Consider the following 16270-nt stretch of genomic DNA (forward strand, 5'->3'; position numbering starts at 1 on the left):
TTACTCCTAATAGAAGGGGAATACAGAAAACCACTTTCCAACTGCTCTTTTGAAAATAAAGAGTATATCCTCATCATGGAATGAAGCTCTGTGATTCTGAGAAAAAAAAACAACCTCCTGAAAGGGAGGGCTTGTATTGTCCTATTCACAGGAGAAACTACATAAAGTGGCTTTTAAATAAGTAAGGAGCACTTCTCATTTGTGTCCAGAAGATGGTCACTCCTGTTTGATGAATATCTCTTTGAAAGACAGCTCATCAAGAGAATCATGTGTTGAAAGAAATCTGATGATATAATAATTAAAAGTACTTCGTAGTTACTTCTGAAGTGCATTTTAAAAGGATCCTGAACAGGATATTTGAAACTGATCTTTTAAAAGAGACTTTTTCAGAATCAAGTTTAAACTTAAATAGTTTTGTACTTTAATTCACACACACACATTTACATTTGCACATAGTGGGGTTAAACTTAGAGACAAGTAAGAAATGTTATGTTAATAGTTTAATAAAAAAAACTATGACTTTGAATTTACCAATGTCCGGTGAATTTTCCATTGCTATTCCTTTGTTAGTACAAATAAGTTTGAAACAAAATTTGAGCTCGTGTCTGTGATTTTACCAAAAATCTGAGCTCAATCAGGGCTTAGTTGATCAATTAATATTCAATTTATTAATGTAAAAATCTTTTTGAAAGCTAATTAAAAGGCTTATTGTGTGTGTGAATAAACAACAGCAATGGGTTTTGATAAAAGTCTGGCATCGCTAATCTGTGTAGATTTGAAAGTGGAGACTTGGTCAAACCTCAAAACTAAGTGTGGGCCAAGTGAAACTTTACAAATGGATATTAAAAAGCTTTTGAAATCACCAAACTTTTCAGATTTGAAAAAAAGCAAAAAAGGTGTTGCTATTTATCGCGAAGAAGTTGAAACTTACGGAGTTGAAAGTGTCAATGAAGAAAATTGAGATTCAAAGATTTATGACTGACAATTATTGTAAAAGAGAATATTTTTGAGAAGGTGATGTTGGAACAACTTCCTGAGAGTAGTAAATTCCTTGAGCAGCAGTTACAGCTGAGAGAGATGGAGTTAGAAAAAAATTAGAATTGAATGTGAGAGAGAGAATAACGATAAACAGCATGAGCTAGAGGGTGAGAGAAGAAAGAAATTTGGAGTTAGAGGAAGGAGATTTGAGGTAGAAGAAGCCAGGAAACAAAGGGAGTTTTAGAGAGAAATGGAAGATTGGAAAAATTCGGTTAAAGTTATAGATGATTATGTATCAAATCCAGATATTAAATTAAAGTCAAGTGAAACTTTTAAAAAGGGACAAAATTCTGCTACATTTACAGACAACTATCACAATGTGGAATTTTTGCCCTAAATACCTTTTCAAAAGGTTAACATGAATAACCAAAATAAGGTAGAAAATAGATGCGGAAAATCTTTTGGTCCATTTTGGAATTATCGTAAGAAAGCTGGTCTTTGAATGGGGGAAAGCCAGATTTGAAGAAATGAGAAGGGATCTGCAGGGAGTAGTTTGGGCTGATCAGTTTTCTGGGAAGGACGTAGAGGAGAATTGGGGAGCATTTAAGGGTGAGATTTTGAGAGTGCAGAATCTTTATGTTTCTGTTAGGATAAAAGGCAAGGCAAAAAATGTTCAAGGGAGCCGTGTTTTCTTTAGAGAGATTAGGAAGTTGGTTCGGGATAAGAGGGAGGCCTATATTAAATACAAGAAGCAAAGGATTGACAAGTTAAGAGGGAAATTAGAAAAGCAAAAGTACGAGGAGGCTAGAGCAAGTAGGGTGAAAATAAATCCAAAGGATTTTTACAAATATGTGAATAGTAAAAGGAGAGTGAAGGATAGAATAGGTCCACTGGAAAATCTGAGTGGAGGAATGTGTGAGGAACCATATGAGATATGGTTTTCGTCGGTATTCACAAGGGAAAGAGATATTGAGTTGTGTAGGATAACTGAGGTAAAAGGGTTAGTTATGGAAAAGATAGGGATTAGTAAAGAGGGGGTTTTAGAACTTCTGGGGTATATAAAAGTAGATAAGACTCCTAGTTCTGACGGGATTTTTCCCAGGACCTTAAGTGAGTTCAGGGAGGAAATAGCAGAGGCTCTAACAGTGATTTTCAACAGTCACTGGAGGAGGGTGTGGTGCCGTGGGATTGGCGGGTTGCAAATGTGGTTCTGCTGTTTAAAAAAGGCTCATTTCCCCAAAATTAGCTTTCTCCAATTTAGAACCTCAACCCGAGGCCCAGACCTATCCTTCTCCATAATTAACGAAACTAATGGCATTATGATCACTGGACCCAAAATATTCCCCTACACATACTTCTGTCACCTGTCCTGTCTCGTTCCATGCCGGAAACCTGATCTCCTTGGCTTGTCCCTGGGAGATCATCCCCCAAAAAAGGTATCCAAAATGGTATGCTTGTTATTGAAGGGGATGGTGTGATAGTGTCCCTGTATCTCCTGTCTATCACCCCCTCTGCCTCCCGAATGATCCAGAGTTCATCCAACTCCAGCTCCAATTCCTTAACTTGGCTTGTCAGGAGCTGCAGCTGAATGCACTCCTCGCAGATGAAGTTGTCAGGGATACTGCTGGCTTCCCCGATGACCCACATTTTGCAAGAAAAGCATTTCCTTGCCTTGACTGCCATTCCCAATGTTTACAACTACATAAACAAAATATATGATATCTAAAAAAAAATCTACCCTTACCTGTACCTACCTGCTGAATCCTTTTTCCTCAAATAAGGTGGCTCTTTCTGCCTTCAACTCTATTTCTCGCCTCTTACCTATTCTCGCCGAGGCCTATTGAGCCAAAGCCCTACCACTCTGCTTCAGCTCACTCCGACAATGACTTCTAGCCCCTTCGTCTTCAACTGTTTAACTTGATTGACAAATCTTTCCTGTCATTAGGTGACCAAAACTGCACACAATACTCCAAATTTGGCATCACCAATTTCTTGTATAAATTTGTGATAACATCTGTTACAGAGTTCTGTGTTGTGTATTGACCTATGTGTTGTGTGGTTTTATGTTATAAAGTGACATTTTGCCTTAGAGAGCCAAGGAGAAGGTGGACTGCTGAGAGAGTGGGAGACGGACTGAGCATGTGCAGAACATTATCTAAATATTTCTGGACTTGGATGACAAACCACCACTGGGGGTGCTGTGGAGTGGAAGAAGGCCCAGAGCATGAGTCATGGTCTGGAGGACAGTTTAGAATGTTGGGATTTCAAACAGGGATGAACATTCTGAAGGCAGCCAGAAGGATCTGGATCAAGCCAGTGGTTACTCTCTCTGCAAGCAACACAAGACAACTTTGAATTTTGTGCTCTCTCGCTCTCAAAGATCTTTTGGCTTCAGTTTACCAAACAAACTGAATTTTGTTTATGATCTTTGCTTTGGTTGAGATCGAAGTTTTGTTAGTCTTGTGTGCTTGTTTTGTGTTTAAGTTTTTCTGTGGGTTGGTCGGAAATATAACTTAGACTTTAATTACATATGTTATATTTAGGCTGGGGAATTTATTAGTTTTACACTGTTATAGAGATTTGCATAGTAACCAGTGGGCATTGTTATAAAAGGGGGGATTTTGAATTAAAGTTTGAAGGTGAATTTTTGTTAATAAAGTAATTGTTCATCTTTACCCCTGTGTGACATACGTTCTTTGTGGTTGCTGGTTTGATCTTGTAACCCATCCCAACTCCTATAATCAATGCTTTGATTTATGAAGGCCAATGTGCCAAAAGCTCTTTTTCATGACCCAATCTACCTTTGACACCACTTTCAGGGAATTATGTATCTGTTTTCCATATCCATCTGTTCTATTGTGCCCTACCATTTACCATGTATGTCTAACCTTGTCTTGTTTTTCCAAAATGCAACACCTCACAGTAGTCTGCATTAAATTAAATTCCATCTGCCATTTTTCTACCTGCTGCAGATCCCTCTGCAAGCTTTGAAAACCTTTCTTGCTGTCCACCTCTACACCTCTAATCTTTGTGTCATCTGCAAACTTGCTGATCCAATTATTGTCCAGATCCTTGATATAAATGCCCCCACACCAATCCCTGAGGCACACCATTAGTCATAGGCCTCTAGTCTGAGAGGGAATCATCCACCACTACTCTCTGGTTTCTCCCATCCAGCCATTCTCAAATCCAGATAACTTCTTCACCATGAAACCAAGTGACTGAACCTTTCTGATTAATCTCCCATGTGCCATTGAGGACTGTTATCAGGCTTTTGAAATTTCTAGACAGTTTCAACTCAGTATAAAAACCAGACCCTATGACATCATATATTAATGCACCTATTTTACTGAATATGAACAATTCAAAAAGGTTGGGAACAACTGGATTATGAGTTGCATTCATTTTTTTTTAAATGTTGGTAGTTACCTTTAACAGCAATATCAAATGAAGGCCAATCATACTGCAAATCTACTCAAAAATCTCCTTAGTCAAGCGTGGGAAGAAATCCAGTACATTGGCAAATACTATTTTGTTGGCTTTTATACGTCATTCCTCAGCATACAATCCATGATATTATCTTTGATAACTTCAATCGTATTCATTTTTAAATGTTAAACAATGTATAAGTCTCTTCTGTATTCTTTTTTAAAAAATCTCTCCAAAAATCTTTCCAGGGATTTATTTACCTGACAATATGAAAGGCACTGTTACTTCCTTCTACAACTTTCCAGTTGCTTTTCCAGAATACCTGTTACCTAACTTCTCCCCAAGTAACATCTCAGTCAGAAAAGGTGCTAGGTACTGGGTTTTTTCTACTGTATAACAGTGATAGTAATATATAATAAAACTATTAACTTACTTTGATTTGGTCTTGGCAACTGCATGTATTCACCATATTCAGGAAAAAAAAACAAAATGTTAGCTCATTTAATTATTCATTTTCATTGCACCACTTTGTAATTTATAAAGCAATCAACAATATAATAAAATAGGTGAAACAAACCCACCCATCGGCCAAATGCAGGCTAGCTCTGATGAGCGATGGTCAACATGGATGAGTTGGGCCAAATAGCCTGTTTCAATGCTGTTTGACTCTTGTGACTCGACAGTTTTACTGGCCTTGGTTAACCACACTTGCAGTATTCTGTGCAGTTTTAACCTCTGCATTTAAGTAAGGATATGTTTGCCACAGAGAAAGTGCAAGAGAGGTTCATCAAACTAATTCCAGAGATGGCAAAGCTTGGGTCAACACGCCTGTATATGCTGGGTCCTTCATGAACAAAAGATCTCAAGAAATGAAACAGAAACTCTTGAAAGTCTGGATGAGGGATGCTTCTGCTGGCTGGAGGGCAGATCCACAACAAGGAGAGCCGCAGTCTCGGGATTTGTGCAAAGATCTTTAGAGGCAAGATGAAGGGGAGGGGGAGGGGTGAAATCATTTGCAGGGTGATAAACCCTACAGCTGTGACAAGGCCTAAATCTCATAACCTGCTCACAAAACCAAATCCGGTAAAGTAGCAGGTGGCAAATCTCCTCTCCCAGAGGAACACAACAACTTCTTCAACCAATTTGAGGGCAGTAACAGGGAAGAACCACCCCTCCACACCCCCACATCCCCCGACGATCCCATCCTGTCCATATCTGAGGACGACACGTTTGCTGCCTTCAAGAGAGCAAATCCAAGGAAAGCATCCTGCCCAGATGGGAGTACCTGGCCGACTATTAAAGTTCTGTGTAAACCAACTTACCGAGGTATTGATGGACATCTTCAATATTTCACTCCAGTAGGACATGGTGCCTACCTGTTTCAAACAGGTGTCAGGCCCAAGAAGAGGGCAGTAACCTGTATTAATGACTATTGACCAGTAGCACTGGCATCCACAGTGTTGAAATGTTTGGAGAGGCTGGTAATGAAGCAGATCAGCTCCTGTCTGAGCAGTGACATGGATCCATCTATTGTAGAAACAGATCTATGGCAGATACCATTTCACTGGCTCTACACAAAGCCCTGGAACACCTGGACAGCAAAGATGTATACACCAGGATGCTCTTTATCGGCTACAGTTCGGCATTTAACACCATCATCCCCTCAAAACTGATCAGCAAACTCCAACAGCTGGGAGTTAACACTCCACTGTGTAATTGGATCATGGATTTCCTCACCTCCAGACCACAATCAATGAAGATTGGGAAGAACATCTCCTCCACAATCTTCATCAGTATCAGAGAGCTCCCTGCTCTACTCACTTTACACCTATGACTGAGTAGCTCAGTACGACAATAACACCATCTACAAATGTGCCGACGTTACCATGGTAGTGGGTTGTATAAAGGGTGAAGATGAGACAGTATATTGGATGGAGATTAAAAACTTGGCTGAACGGTGCACCACCCTGGCAAATTTCTACAGAGGTGTGGAGGAAAGTGTGCTGACCGGCTGCATCACAGTCTGGTATAGGAACATCACTACCCCTGAGCGTAAAGCCCCCCCAAAGATATTGGACACAGCCCAGGACATCACAGGCAAAACTTTCCCCTCTATTGAGTACAACTACAGGGAACGCTGCCGTCGGAGAGCAGCAGCGATCATCAAAAGCCCTCACCATTCAGCACATGCTCTGTTCTCGCTGCTGCCATCAGGAAAGAGGTACAGATGCCACATGACTTGCACCACCAGGTTCAGCAACAGCTGATACCCCTCCACCTCGGACTCCTCAACCACAAACTCTATCAGAGACTCATTCAAGGACTCTTTGTGCACTTTATTGATTTGCTTTTGTTCTCTCTGTATTGCACAGTTTGTTTATATTCATTATCTGTTTACACATTCACGCTGTGTAGATTTTTTTTGCACTACCCATTAGTGGTAATTCTGCTGCGCCCACAAGAAAAAAGTTGTATGTATTCTGACAATAAATCTGAATTCTCTATCAGTCCAAATCAGTAAATGCACCTGAGGAGAGAGAGAGATTTTCAGACACAAAAGAGAGATCAGCGACAGGGGAACAGGCTTAAAGAACCAAACGGCCTATTCTTGCTGGATTTTTTTCCCCCATGTATAATCAATCTGTTACCAACAAGTTGGCTTGAAAGGTGTTCGCTGAATCAATACAAAATTGTGCTGGAGAAACTCAGCAGGCCATGCAGCATCCATAGGAAGCTTGCTTCGCTTCCTGTGGATGCCTCCTGATTTGCTGAGTTTCTCCAGCACGTTTGCGTGTTGACCACAGCATTTGCAGACCTTCCTGTTTAACTTCATTCTCTGAATCAACAAGAACTAAAGTGGAGGACAGCTTGCGCCGTTGCCGGATAGACAAAACATACTCATTTAAATTGATAAACTCAACAGATATAACTGTATTGATTGAGTGCTGTGCCAAGATACTATTCCTGAACCTCAGGGCAGAAGTAAAACACGAAAGTCTGCAGACACTGTGGTTGAAGTAAAAGCACAGTGCCGAACCTCAGCTGGTCAAACAGTTTACTTTATGTAGCAATAAGATCATTCAACACTTTGGGCCTAAGCCCTTCATCAAGGTATGGTGAAGAGCTTTATGTATCTTTATCTTTGCTACATAAAGTACACTGACCAACTGAGTTTCTCCGGCATTGTGTTTTTACGGTTCTGACTTGGTTTGCCAGTTCAGATAGAATTCCATGGCCTCACCAGGGTCATTCGGGCCTGTCTTGAAGAAGGGTTCAGGCCCGCAACATCGGCAATATATCTTTGTCTCCTTTGGACACTGAAAGGACCAGCTGAGTTTCTCCAGCATTGCATTGTGCTTTTAAGGAAATATTGATCAACAAGTGACACTAAACACAGGCAGGGTCAAATCTGGATTGAATTTTAACCTTTTTATACTTTGTTCATCGATTCAAGAGGTGAAATGGTGTGCAGGGAGAAATCAGTATGCAGGATGATCCTATCTTGCATCTTCCAACAAGTTACATCAACTAAACAAAAGCATGGACTGGTGATTTATTCAAATAAAGGCTGTGGCTTTTAAATGATAATCAGTTATTCAACACACACCTTTGAAAAACGAATGATTCATCATGTACATATATTGCACTTTCCTGCCAATCTCTTCCTGTCCTCAGATAATCTTTAAATGTCACAGATCCTGCCTTATCTGAACATTGGCCTGACTTGTGCAAGAATTTGCCTCTTCAGGTTACAAAACACATTAATAAAACATGGAACATTACAGCACAGTTCAGGCCCTTCAGCCCACCATGTTGCACTGACCTGTGGAAAACTACTCCACATCTAATCCTTCTCCACCTCTCACCCATAACCCCCTATTTTCTTTACACCATGTGCCTGACTAAGAGTCTTTTGAATATGCTGATTGTACCAGCCTCTATCACCAGCCCCTGGAATGCATTCCAGGCACCCACCATTTTCCCTTCTTACCTCTGACATCTATCCTACACTCACATTAAACCAAAATCCTCTAGTATTTGCATTGTCACTCCAGTAAAAAAAATGCTGGTTGTCCCCTCTATCTAAGCCTCTCATAATCTTGTATACCTCTATTAAGTCACCACTCATCCTTCGTCACTCCAAAGAGAATAGGCCTAGCTAAGTCATCCTTGCTTCCTATGACACGTTCTCCAATCCAGGCTACACCCTGGTGTTACGAGCTCAGGGGTCTCCAAAACCCAGCAGCAATAATAATTCACCAAGACAATGGTTACTTAAACAAAAGTTGCTTTTAATTTTCTTTAAACTAAATCAAACTTTAATTTATTACTATTAACTTAACCTTCTAATTCTAAGCGCACGTGTGTATAATGTTTATATGTTCAGGAAAGTTCTTTGTTTCACAGTCCAATCTCACTTCTCCAAGTTCACCACTATCAGGCAATTCTTATACTGTGCACAGAATTTAATATTTATGAATCTTCACCAGGCTCTGGTGCTTAAAGTTAAATGGATACTGCTCAGGAAGGTTCTTGTTGGTTTCAGAGAGAAATTTGTTGCTCATTGGACACACACAAACTGATTTCCTCCTATCAGTCACTTCAGCGTCTTGCCGAAGAAAACTGCCCCATCATGGATTTTCCAAATGATATCCTCTTCTTCCAGGTCACCACAGAGTTCATCTTGTTTCCCTTATTTCAGATGAAACACTCTAACCAGCCATTTCCTCTTGTGAGGACTACAAGGGTTTTGAACAGGCTGAACTCAGAACCAGTCTTCAAAATGGGGTCTGTCAACAAACCTGCCAACTTGCCATTGTGCATCCTCAACTGCTACTGTAGAACTCACTTCTCTCTCTCTTGATGAAGGGCTCAAGCCCGAATCGTTGGTGATGTATCTTTACCTTTGCTACATAAAGGCACTGTTTGACCTGCTGAGTTTTTCCAGCATTTGTGTGTTTTTTTCACTTAACCACCGTGTCAACAGAATCCTGGGTTTTATCCCTTTTTTTCTCTCTCTCTCACTCTGAGAAGAATCCTGTTTGTCTCACCCAAGGCTTCAAACACAATTTTTGAAATATCAGTATTTCTAAGCCTGGACTTTATTGCCTATACACAATAGATAAGCATTCTGCGAAGCCAACGGGAGCCTCAAAGTCTCGCTTCAGGAAAGTTCTTGCATTTTAAATGAGATGTCTTTTGTGAAGTGTTACTATGTTTGTGAAGTTACTTAACTAAACCCCCACAATCTACCTCTTTTAAAGACATATTTTATCTATAACCATACTAATATACCTGTAACACTGGTAAATCTCTGCACCCTCACTAATTCCTCTACATCCTTCTTGCATTGAGGTGACCAGAACTGAACACAACACTCCAAGTGAGGTCTATCCAGAGTTTTATAGATCCGTAATATTACCCCACAGCTCTTGAACTCAATCCTCCAACAAATGAAGGCCAGTACACCATACACCTTCTTAACCACCAATTTAATATTCAACAATTAGCAATGAGATTGCAGGTAGTTAACAAAAACAGTCCGATATCTCGCAGTGAAAGAACCCTTGACCTTCCAGCAGAGGTGGTACAGCTGAAGACTCAGCCAAGCAGACACTGGAAGTAGAGCTTAACATTGAGAATCATCTTCCAAACTCAGCTGCAGTAGGTAGCGGTCCAACACTCACAAATGAACGTGTGGTTGTCACAACCACTCAATGTTAAAACAACACAGCTCTTTCAGCTGGTTGGACCATTATTTTATGTAAACACTTTGTAGTTTTGCCTCAGGGATCAGGAAGTTGAGATTGGAAGCTGAAGATGCTATGATTGTATTTAATACACAAATGTGCGGGAAGAACTCAGCAGGTCCCACAGCATCCACAGGAGGCTAAGATATATAACCAACATTTCAAGCTTGTGCTCTTCCTGAAGATACAAGCAAAAAGCAGGCAGGTACCTGAATAAAAATATAGGGAGAAAGAAGTAAGAAGGGGTTTGGGAAGGAGTACGGTCCCTCTCTTCTCTGCAAAGCCATGTAACACCATACTCTGCACTCTTATTTCATTTTGCAAAACCTACTGTCCTTAAGTGTGTTTATGTGCTTACAGAGCATGTTTATAGCCTTTAGTACATCGGAGAGACTGGATACAAAATGGGAGATGGCTTTGCCAGTGGCCAATCATTTCAATTCTCTGCCCCACTCCCCAGCTGGGATGTCTGCACATGTCCTTATGTACTGTCAACCAAGGCCACCCATAAATTGGAGGAGCAACACCTAATATTCTGTCTGGGTACTCTCCGACTGTATGGTATTAAAAATGACTTCTCCGGCTTCTGCTAGCCTACTCCACATTCTCTCTCTCTTCCCCTTCCCTCTGTCTTCTTTCCTCCAGCTCTCTACCCCATTCCCTCTCCATTCACTGGGCCTGTTTGTTGATATGCCCTCCCTCCCTTATCTACTTATTCCCTCTTGCCTAATGGACTGTGCTCCTCCTCCTGCCCCTCCCATACCATTTTGTTTGGGCACCTGCTTACATTTTGTTCATACCTTGATGAAGAGCTCAAACCCGAAAGGTTGGTTATGTATCTTTTGCATGCTGATCCAGTTCTCCACCATATGCAGACTTCCCACAGCACAGTGCGGGAAGAGGCATTTTGGCCCTCAGTGGTTGAGCCAGACAAATGCCAATTTAATTAAATACCTGCTGCTATGGAGATAAACACCAAGTAAATGTTTAATTACTTACTTCCACTGAAGTAGTCAAGGAATATTGACCAACAAGTGACACTAAACACAGGCAGGGTCAAATCTGGAATGAATTTTAACCTTTTTATACTTTGTTCATCGATTCAAGAGGTGAAATGGTGTGCAGGGAGAAATCAGTATGCAGGATGATCCTATCTTGCATCTTCCAACAAGTTACATCAACTAAACAAAAGCATGGACTGGTGATTTATTCAAATAAAGGCTGTGGCTTTTAAATGATAATCAGTTATTCAACACACACCTTTGAAAAACGAATGATTCATCATGTACATATAATACACTTTCTTGCCAACCTCTTCCTGTCCTCAGATAATCTTTAAATGTCACAGATCCTGCCTTATCTGAACATTGGCCTGACTTGTGCAAGAATTTGCCTCTTCAGGTTACAAACATTCATAGAACATGGAACATCACAGCACAATTCAGGCCCTTCAGCCCACCATGTTGTGCTGACCTGTGGAAAACTATTCCACAACATCTAATCCTTCTCCACCTCTCACCCATAACCCCCTATTTTCTTTATACCATGTCCCTGACTAAGTCTTTTGAATATGCTGATTGTACCAGCCTCTATCACCAGCCCCTGGAATGCATTCCAGGCACCCACCATTTTCCCTTTTTACCTCTGACATCTATCCTAAACTTTCCTTCACTCACATTAAACCAAAATCCTCTAGTAATTTGCAATTGTTGCTCCAGGAAAAAGGTGCTGGTTGTCCATTCTATCCAAGCCAGTGGTTCTCAACCCTTTTCTTTCCACACGCATACCACTTTAAGCAATTCCTATGCCATTGCTCTCTGATCAGTAAGGGGTTGCTTAAGCTGGGATGTGAATGGGAAGGGAAGGTTGAGAATCACTGCTCTCGATCCAACTGTTACTGAAATATTTTGCTTGAGAAAAATTGTCATTGGCCCATTTCCTTTGAAGTTATGAAACCACGCACATAACGAGTCAATAAGATACAATTAAAATGGTGCTTTTCAAACTTTTTCTTTCCACCCACATACCACCTTAAGCAATCCCTTACTAATCACAGAGCATGTATGGCATAGGGAATACTTAAAAGTGGTATGTGAGTGGAAAGAAAAAGGTTAATGACCACTGATCTAAGTCTCTCAATCTTGTATCTTTCTTTGGCTTGGCTTTGTGGACGAAGATTTATGGAGGGGTAATGTCCACGTCAGCTGCAGGCTCGTTTGTGGTTAACAAGTCCGATGCGGGACAGGCAGACACGGTTGCAGCGGTTGCAAGGGAAATTGGTTGGTTGGGGTTGGGTGTTGAGTTTTGTCTTTTGTCAGTGAGGTGGGCTCTGCGGTCTTCTTCAAAGGAGGTTGCTGCCCGCCGAACTGTGATATGCCAAGATGCACGGTTTGAGGCGATATCAGCCCACTGGCGGTGGTCAATGTGGCAGGCACCAAGAGATTTCTTTAGGCAGTCCTTGTACCTCTTCTTTGGTGCACCTCTGTCTCATGGCCAGTGAAGAGTGGAGAATACAATCTTGTATACGTCTATTAAATGACCACTCATCCTTCATCACTCCAGAGAATGGGCCTAGCTCCGTCATCCTTGCTTCCTATGACACGTTCTCGAATCCACGCAACGCCCTGGTAAATCTCTGCACCCTCACTAATTCCTCTACATCCTTCTTGCATTGAGGTGACCAGAACTGAACACAACACTCCAAGTGTGGTCTATCCAGGGTTTTATAGATCTGTAATATTACCCCACAGGTCTGGAACTCAATCCTCCAACAAATGAAGGCCAGTACATCATACACCTTCTTAACCACCAATTTAACATTCAACAATTAGCTATGAGATTACAGCTAGTTAACAAAAACAGTCCGATATCTCGCAGTGAAAGAACCCTTGACCTTCCAGCAGAGGTGGTACAGCTGAAGACTCAGCCAAGCAGACACTGGAAGTTGAGCTTAACATTGAGAATCGTCTTCCAATCTCAGCTGCAGTAGGTAGCGGTCCAACACTCACAAATGAACATGTGGTTGTCACAACACAGCTCTTTCAGCTGGTTGAACCATTATTTTATGTAAACACTTCGTAGTTTTGCCTCAGGGATCAGGAAGTTGAGATTGGAAGCTGAAGGGGCAAGTAGTGAAACTAGATCCATTAAATCAGCATGGTTAGTGTAGCTGTGAGCCCAATGCTATTACAGCTCAGTGACCCCAGTTCGAGTCCTCCGCTGTCTGTAGGGAGTTTGTATGTTCCACCCATGACTCCATGGGTTTCCTCCAGGTGTTTCAGTTTCCTCCCACATTCCAAAGACGTATGGGGTTAGTAGTTTAGTCACATGGGTATATTTGGGCTTGGACTCGTGGGCCAGAAGGGCCTGTTAGTGAGCTGCATCTCTAAATAAAATTAAAATATAATTTAGATCAAGCATGATGCAAAAATAATCATGGATACTTCTGGACTGTCCAGAAACCCAGTGATTCAGTAATTTTCCATCAGGAATTCAAATTGGTCCAGGAATCACCTTACTCCTCGCATGCTAATCAAAATAATTCACACAATTCTGAACATGAACCAAATACCAACTCCCTGATGACTAATGGTGGAAATGCAATGGAAAGTGAATAGTATGTTGGCATTCATAGCAAGAGGATTCGAGTACAGGAGTAGGGAGGTTCTACTGCAGTTGTACAGGGCCCTGGTGAGACCACACCTGGAGTAATGTGTACAGTTTGGTCTCCTTATCTGAGGAAAGACATCCTTGCCATAAAGCGAGTGCAAAGAAGGTTCATTAGATTGATACCAGAGATGGCAGGATTTACATATGGCTGGATCGACTAGGCTTAAACTTGCTGGAATTTATAAGATTGAGGGGGGATCTTAATAGAAACGTATAAAATCCTTAAGGGATTTCACATTGTTGGGTAAGACCAGAACCAAGGGGTCACAGTTTAAGGATACGGGGGAAGTCTTTTAGGACTGAGATGAGAAAAAAAAATTGTCAGAGGGTGGTGAATCTGTGGAATTCTTTGCCACAGGAAATAGTTGAAGCCGGTTCCTTATCTATATTTAAGAGGGAGTTAGATTTGGTCCTTGTGGTTAAGGGAATAAGGGGGTATGGGGAGAAAGCAGATACTATGATCAGAATGAATGGTGGTGTAGGCCAAATGGCCTACTCCTGCACCTAGTTTCCATGAAACAAGAAAATCTGCAGATGCTATAATTGTACTTAATATACAAATGTGCCGGAGGAGCTCAGCAGGTCCCACAGCATCCACAGCGTGAGCCCTTCCTGAAGGTATAAGCAAACAAACAGGCAAGTAACTGAATTTAAAAAAGAGGTGGAGGAAGTAAGAAGGGGCTGGGGGAGGAGCAAAGGCCATAAACAGCTCTTCCAAACAAAACACCACTTCACTTGTGAACTTTCAGGCTCAATTACTGCATTCAGTGCTCCCATTGTGGCTTCATTTACATCTGAGAGACAGAACAGACTGGGAAATCACTTTGTTAAGGACCTTGGATCTGTCTGTTCTAATAGTGGGCATCTCCCCCTAGCAACCCATTTCAATTGCCTGCTCCATTCTCGTAAGGACTTGTCTGTCCATGGAATCATCCACAAATTGGACGTATCACTCCTCACATTCCATCTGGGCGCCGTCCAACGTCGACTTCTCCGGTTTCTGTTAGCCCCCCCCCCTCCCCCTCCCATCACTATTCCTTGGTCTCATTCCCTCCAGCTCTGCATTCTCTGATCAATTCTCAGCATTTCTCTCCAGTCCTCCTATCCATGTTCACCTTTTTTCTTTGGCTTGGCTTCGCGGACGAAGATTTATGGAGGGGGTAAAAGTCCACGTCAGCTGCAGGCTCGTTTGTGGCTGACAAGTCCGATGTTCACCTAAGGCCTCTTGGCAGGTGCTCCTCCCCCACCCCCTTATTCCCTCTTCCCTGTACCTTTTTATCCAGGCTCCTGTCTCTTTATTGCTCATATGGTGGTTATATATCTTTGCCTCCATTGGACACCGTGGGGCCTGCTGTTTCTCCAGCACTTTTGTGTATTTACTGTCTCCCTGGTGGTATCACAGCCCAAGAACAAAATTTCCCTTGAATCTGCAGCAGTTCAGTCTGTTTTCTTTGTCAATCTCTCCAAATAGTTCACGAGACTGAAGAAAAAGAAAAGCCAACTAAATAGTTGGCCTGGGATTATGACCATAGTGCAGTATGTGGAGTGCATGAAGACTCCTGCAGTCCATACTGATTTTTAAAAATTTATGAACATTTCCCCTCATGAACAATGGCATTAAAGCACAATATGGGAGGGGCCTCCAGACTTATCTTTTCTAACATGGAACAATTAATTCCCACTAGATAAAACCCAATATACAGCCCAACCACATAAATTGAAAGCATACAGTGTCGAATCTGGATTGCATTTTATACATTTCTGCCTTGTTAATCTATTCATCAACCATGTTTCTGAATTTCATAACTTTTTCATAACAATAAATTATGATTTTGATTCTGTTCAGATTGTTTCTAGTGGGGATCCGAAAATGGAGGGGAGGTACCTTAATGTTACATTTTGGTCAATCACAAGATCGCAAGATAAAGGTATAGAAGCTAGCCATTCAGCCCATCGAGTTTGCTCCGCAACACCCCCCCTCCAATTCTGGCCTTTCCCCTGTATCCTTTGGTACCCTGACTAATTAGATTCCTATCAATCTCCTCCTTAAACTCCAATGGTTGGGCCTCCACAGCTATATGTGGCAATGAATTTCACAAATCCATGACCCTCTGGCTAAGAAATTTGTCCTTATCTGTTTTAAAAAGGTACCTTCTAATTCTAAGACCGTGCCCTCTTGAAATGATAATGTGTTATTTTTCTCTTCAGAAAAATAGGGAAATTTCTCCTCAGGAAATGTGGAATTCATTCTCCCTGAAAGCTATGGATACCAAATCATTTGAAAATTTAAGGACATGAGATTTTAAATCGGAATGTGTATCTGAGGAGTTGGAGTGAAGACTGGCAAATTGAGTAAAGGCACTAAACTATGCAGTGAACGGTCCACCCTGAAGAAGGCACACCAACACTTCTACTTTCTAAGGAGATTTGGCATGTCATTGAAT

The 16270-nt window shown here is 41.4% G+C and overlaps 1 protein-coding gene across 5 annotated transcripts in view; it reads right to left on the bottom strand.

The window, feature by feature from the left end:
* mrpl33 (mitochondrial ribosomal protein L33) overlaps positions 1-16270 on the bottom strand; it is a 56265-nt gene that overhangs the window by 16397 nt on the left and 23598 nt on the right. For 2 of the 5 annotated variants that reach the window (XM_069887740.1, XM_069887739.1), the window contains exon 2: positions 4841-4859. In XM_069887740.1, the coding sequence (XP_069743841.1) occupies positions 4841-4859 (19 nt within the window). Of the gene's footprint in view, positions 1-4840; positions 4860-4988; positions 5519-6584; positions 6802-16270 lie in introns of those variants that run through there. The other 3 variants (XM_069887738.1, XM_069887736.1, XM_069887737.1) reach the window with 3 other exon arrangements.

This window comes from Narcine bancroftii, chromosome 6 (genome assembly GCF_036971445.1).
Source record: "Narcine bancroftii isolate sNarBan1 chromosome 6, sNarBan1.hap1, whole genome shotgun sequence".
Classification (NCBI taxonomy): Eukaryota; Metazoa; Chordata; class Chondrichthyes; order Torpediniformes; family Narcinidae; genus Narcine; species Narcine bancroftii.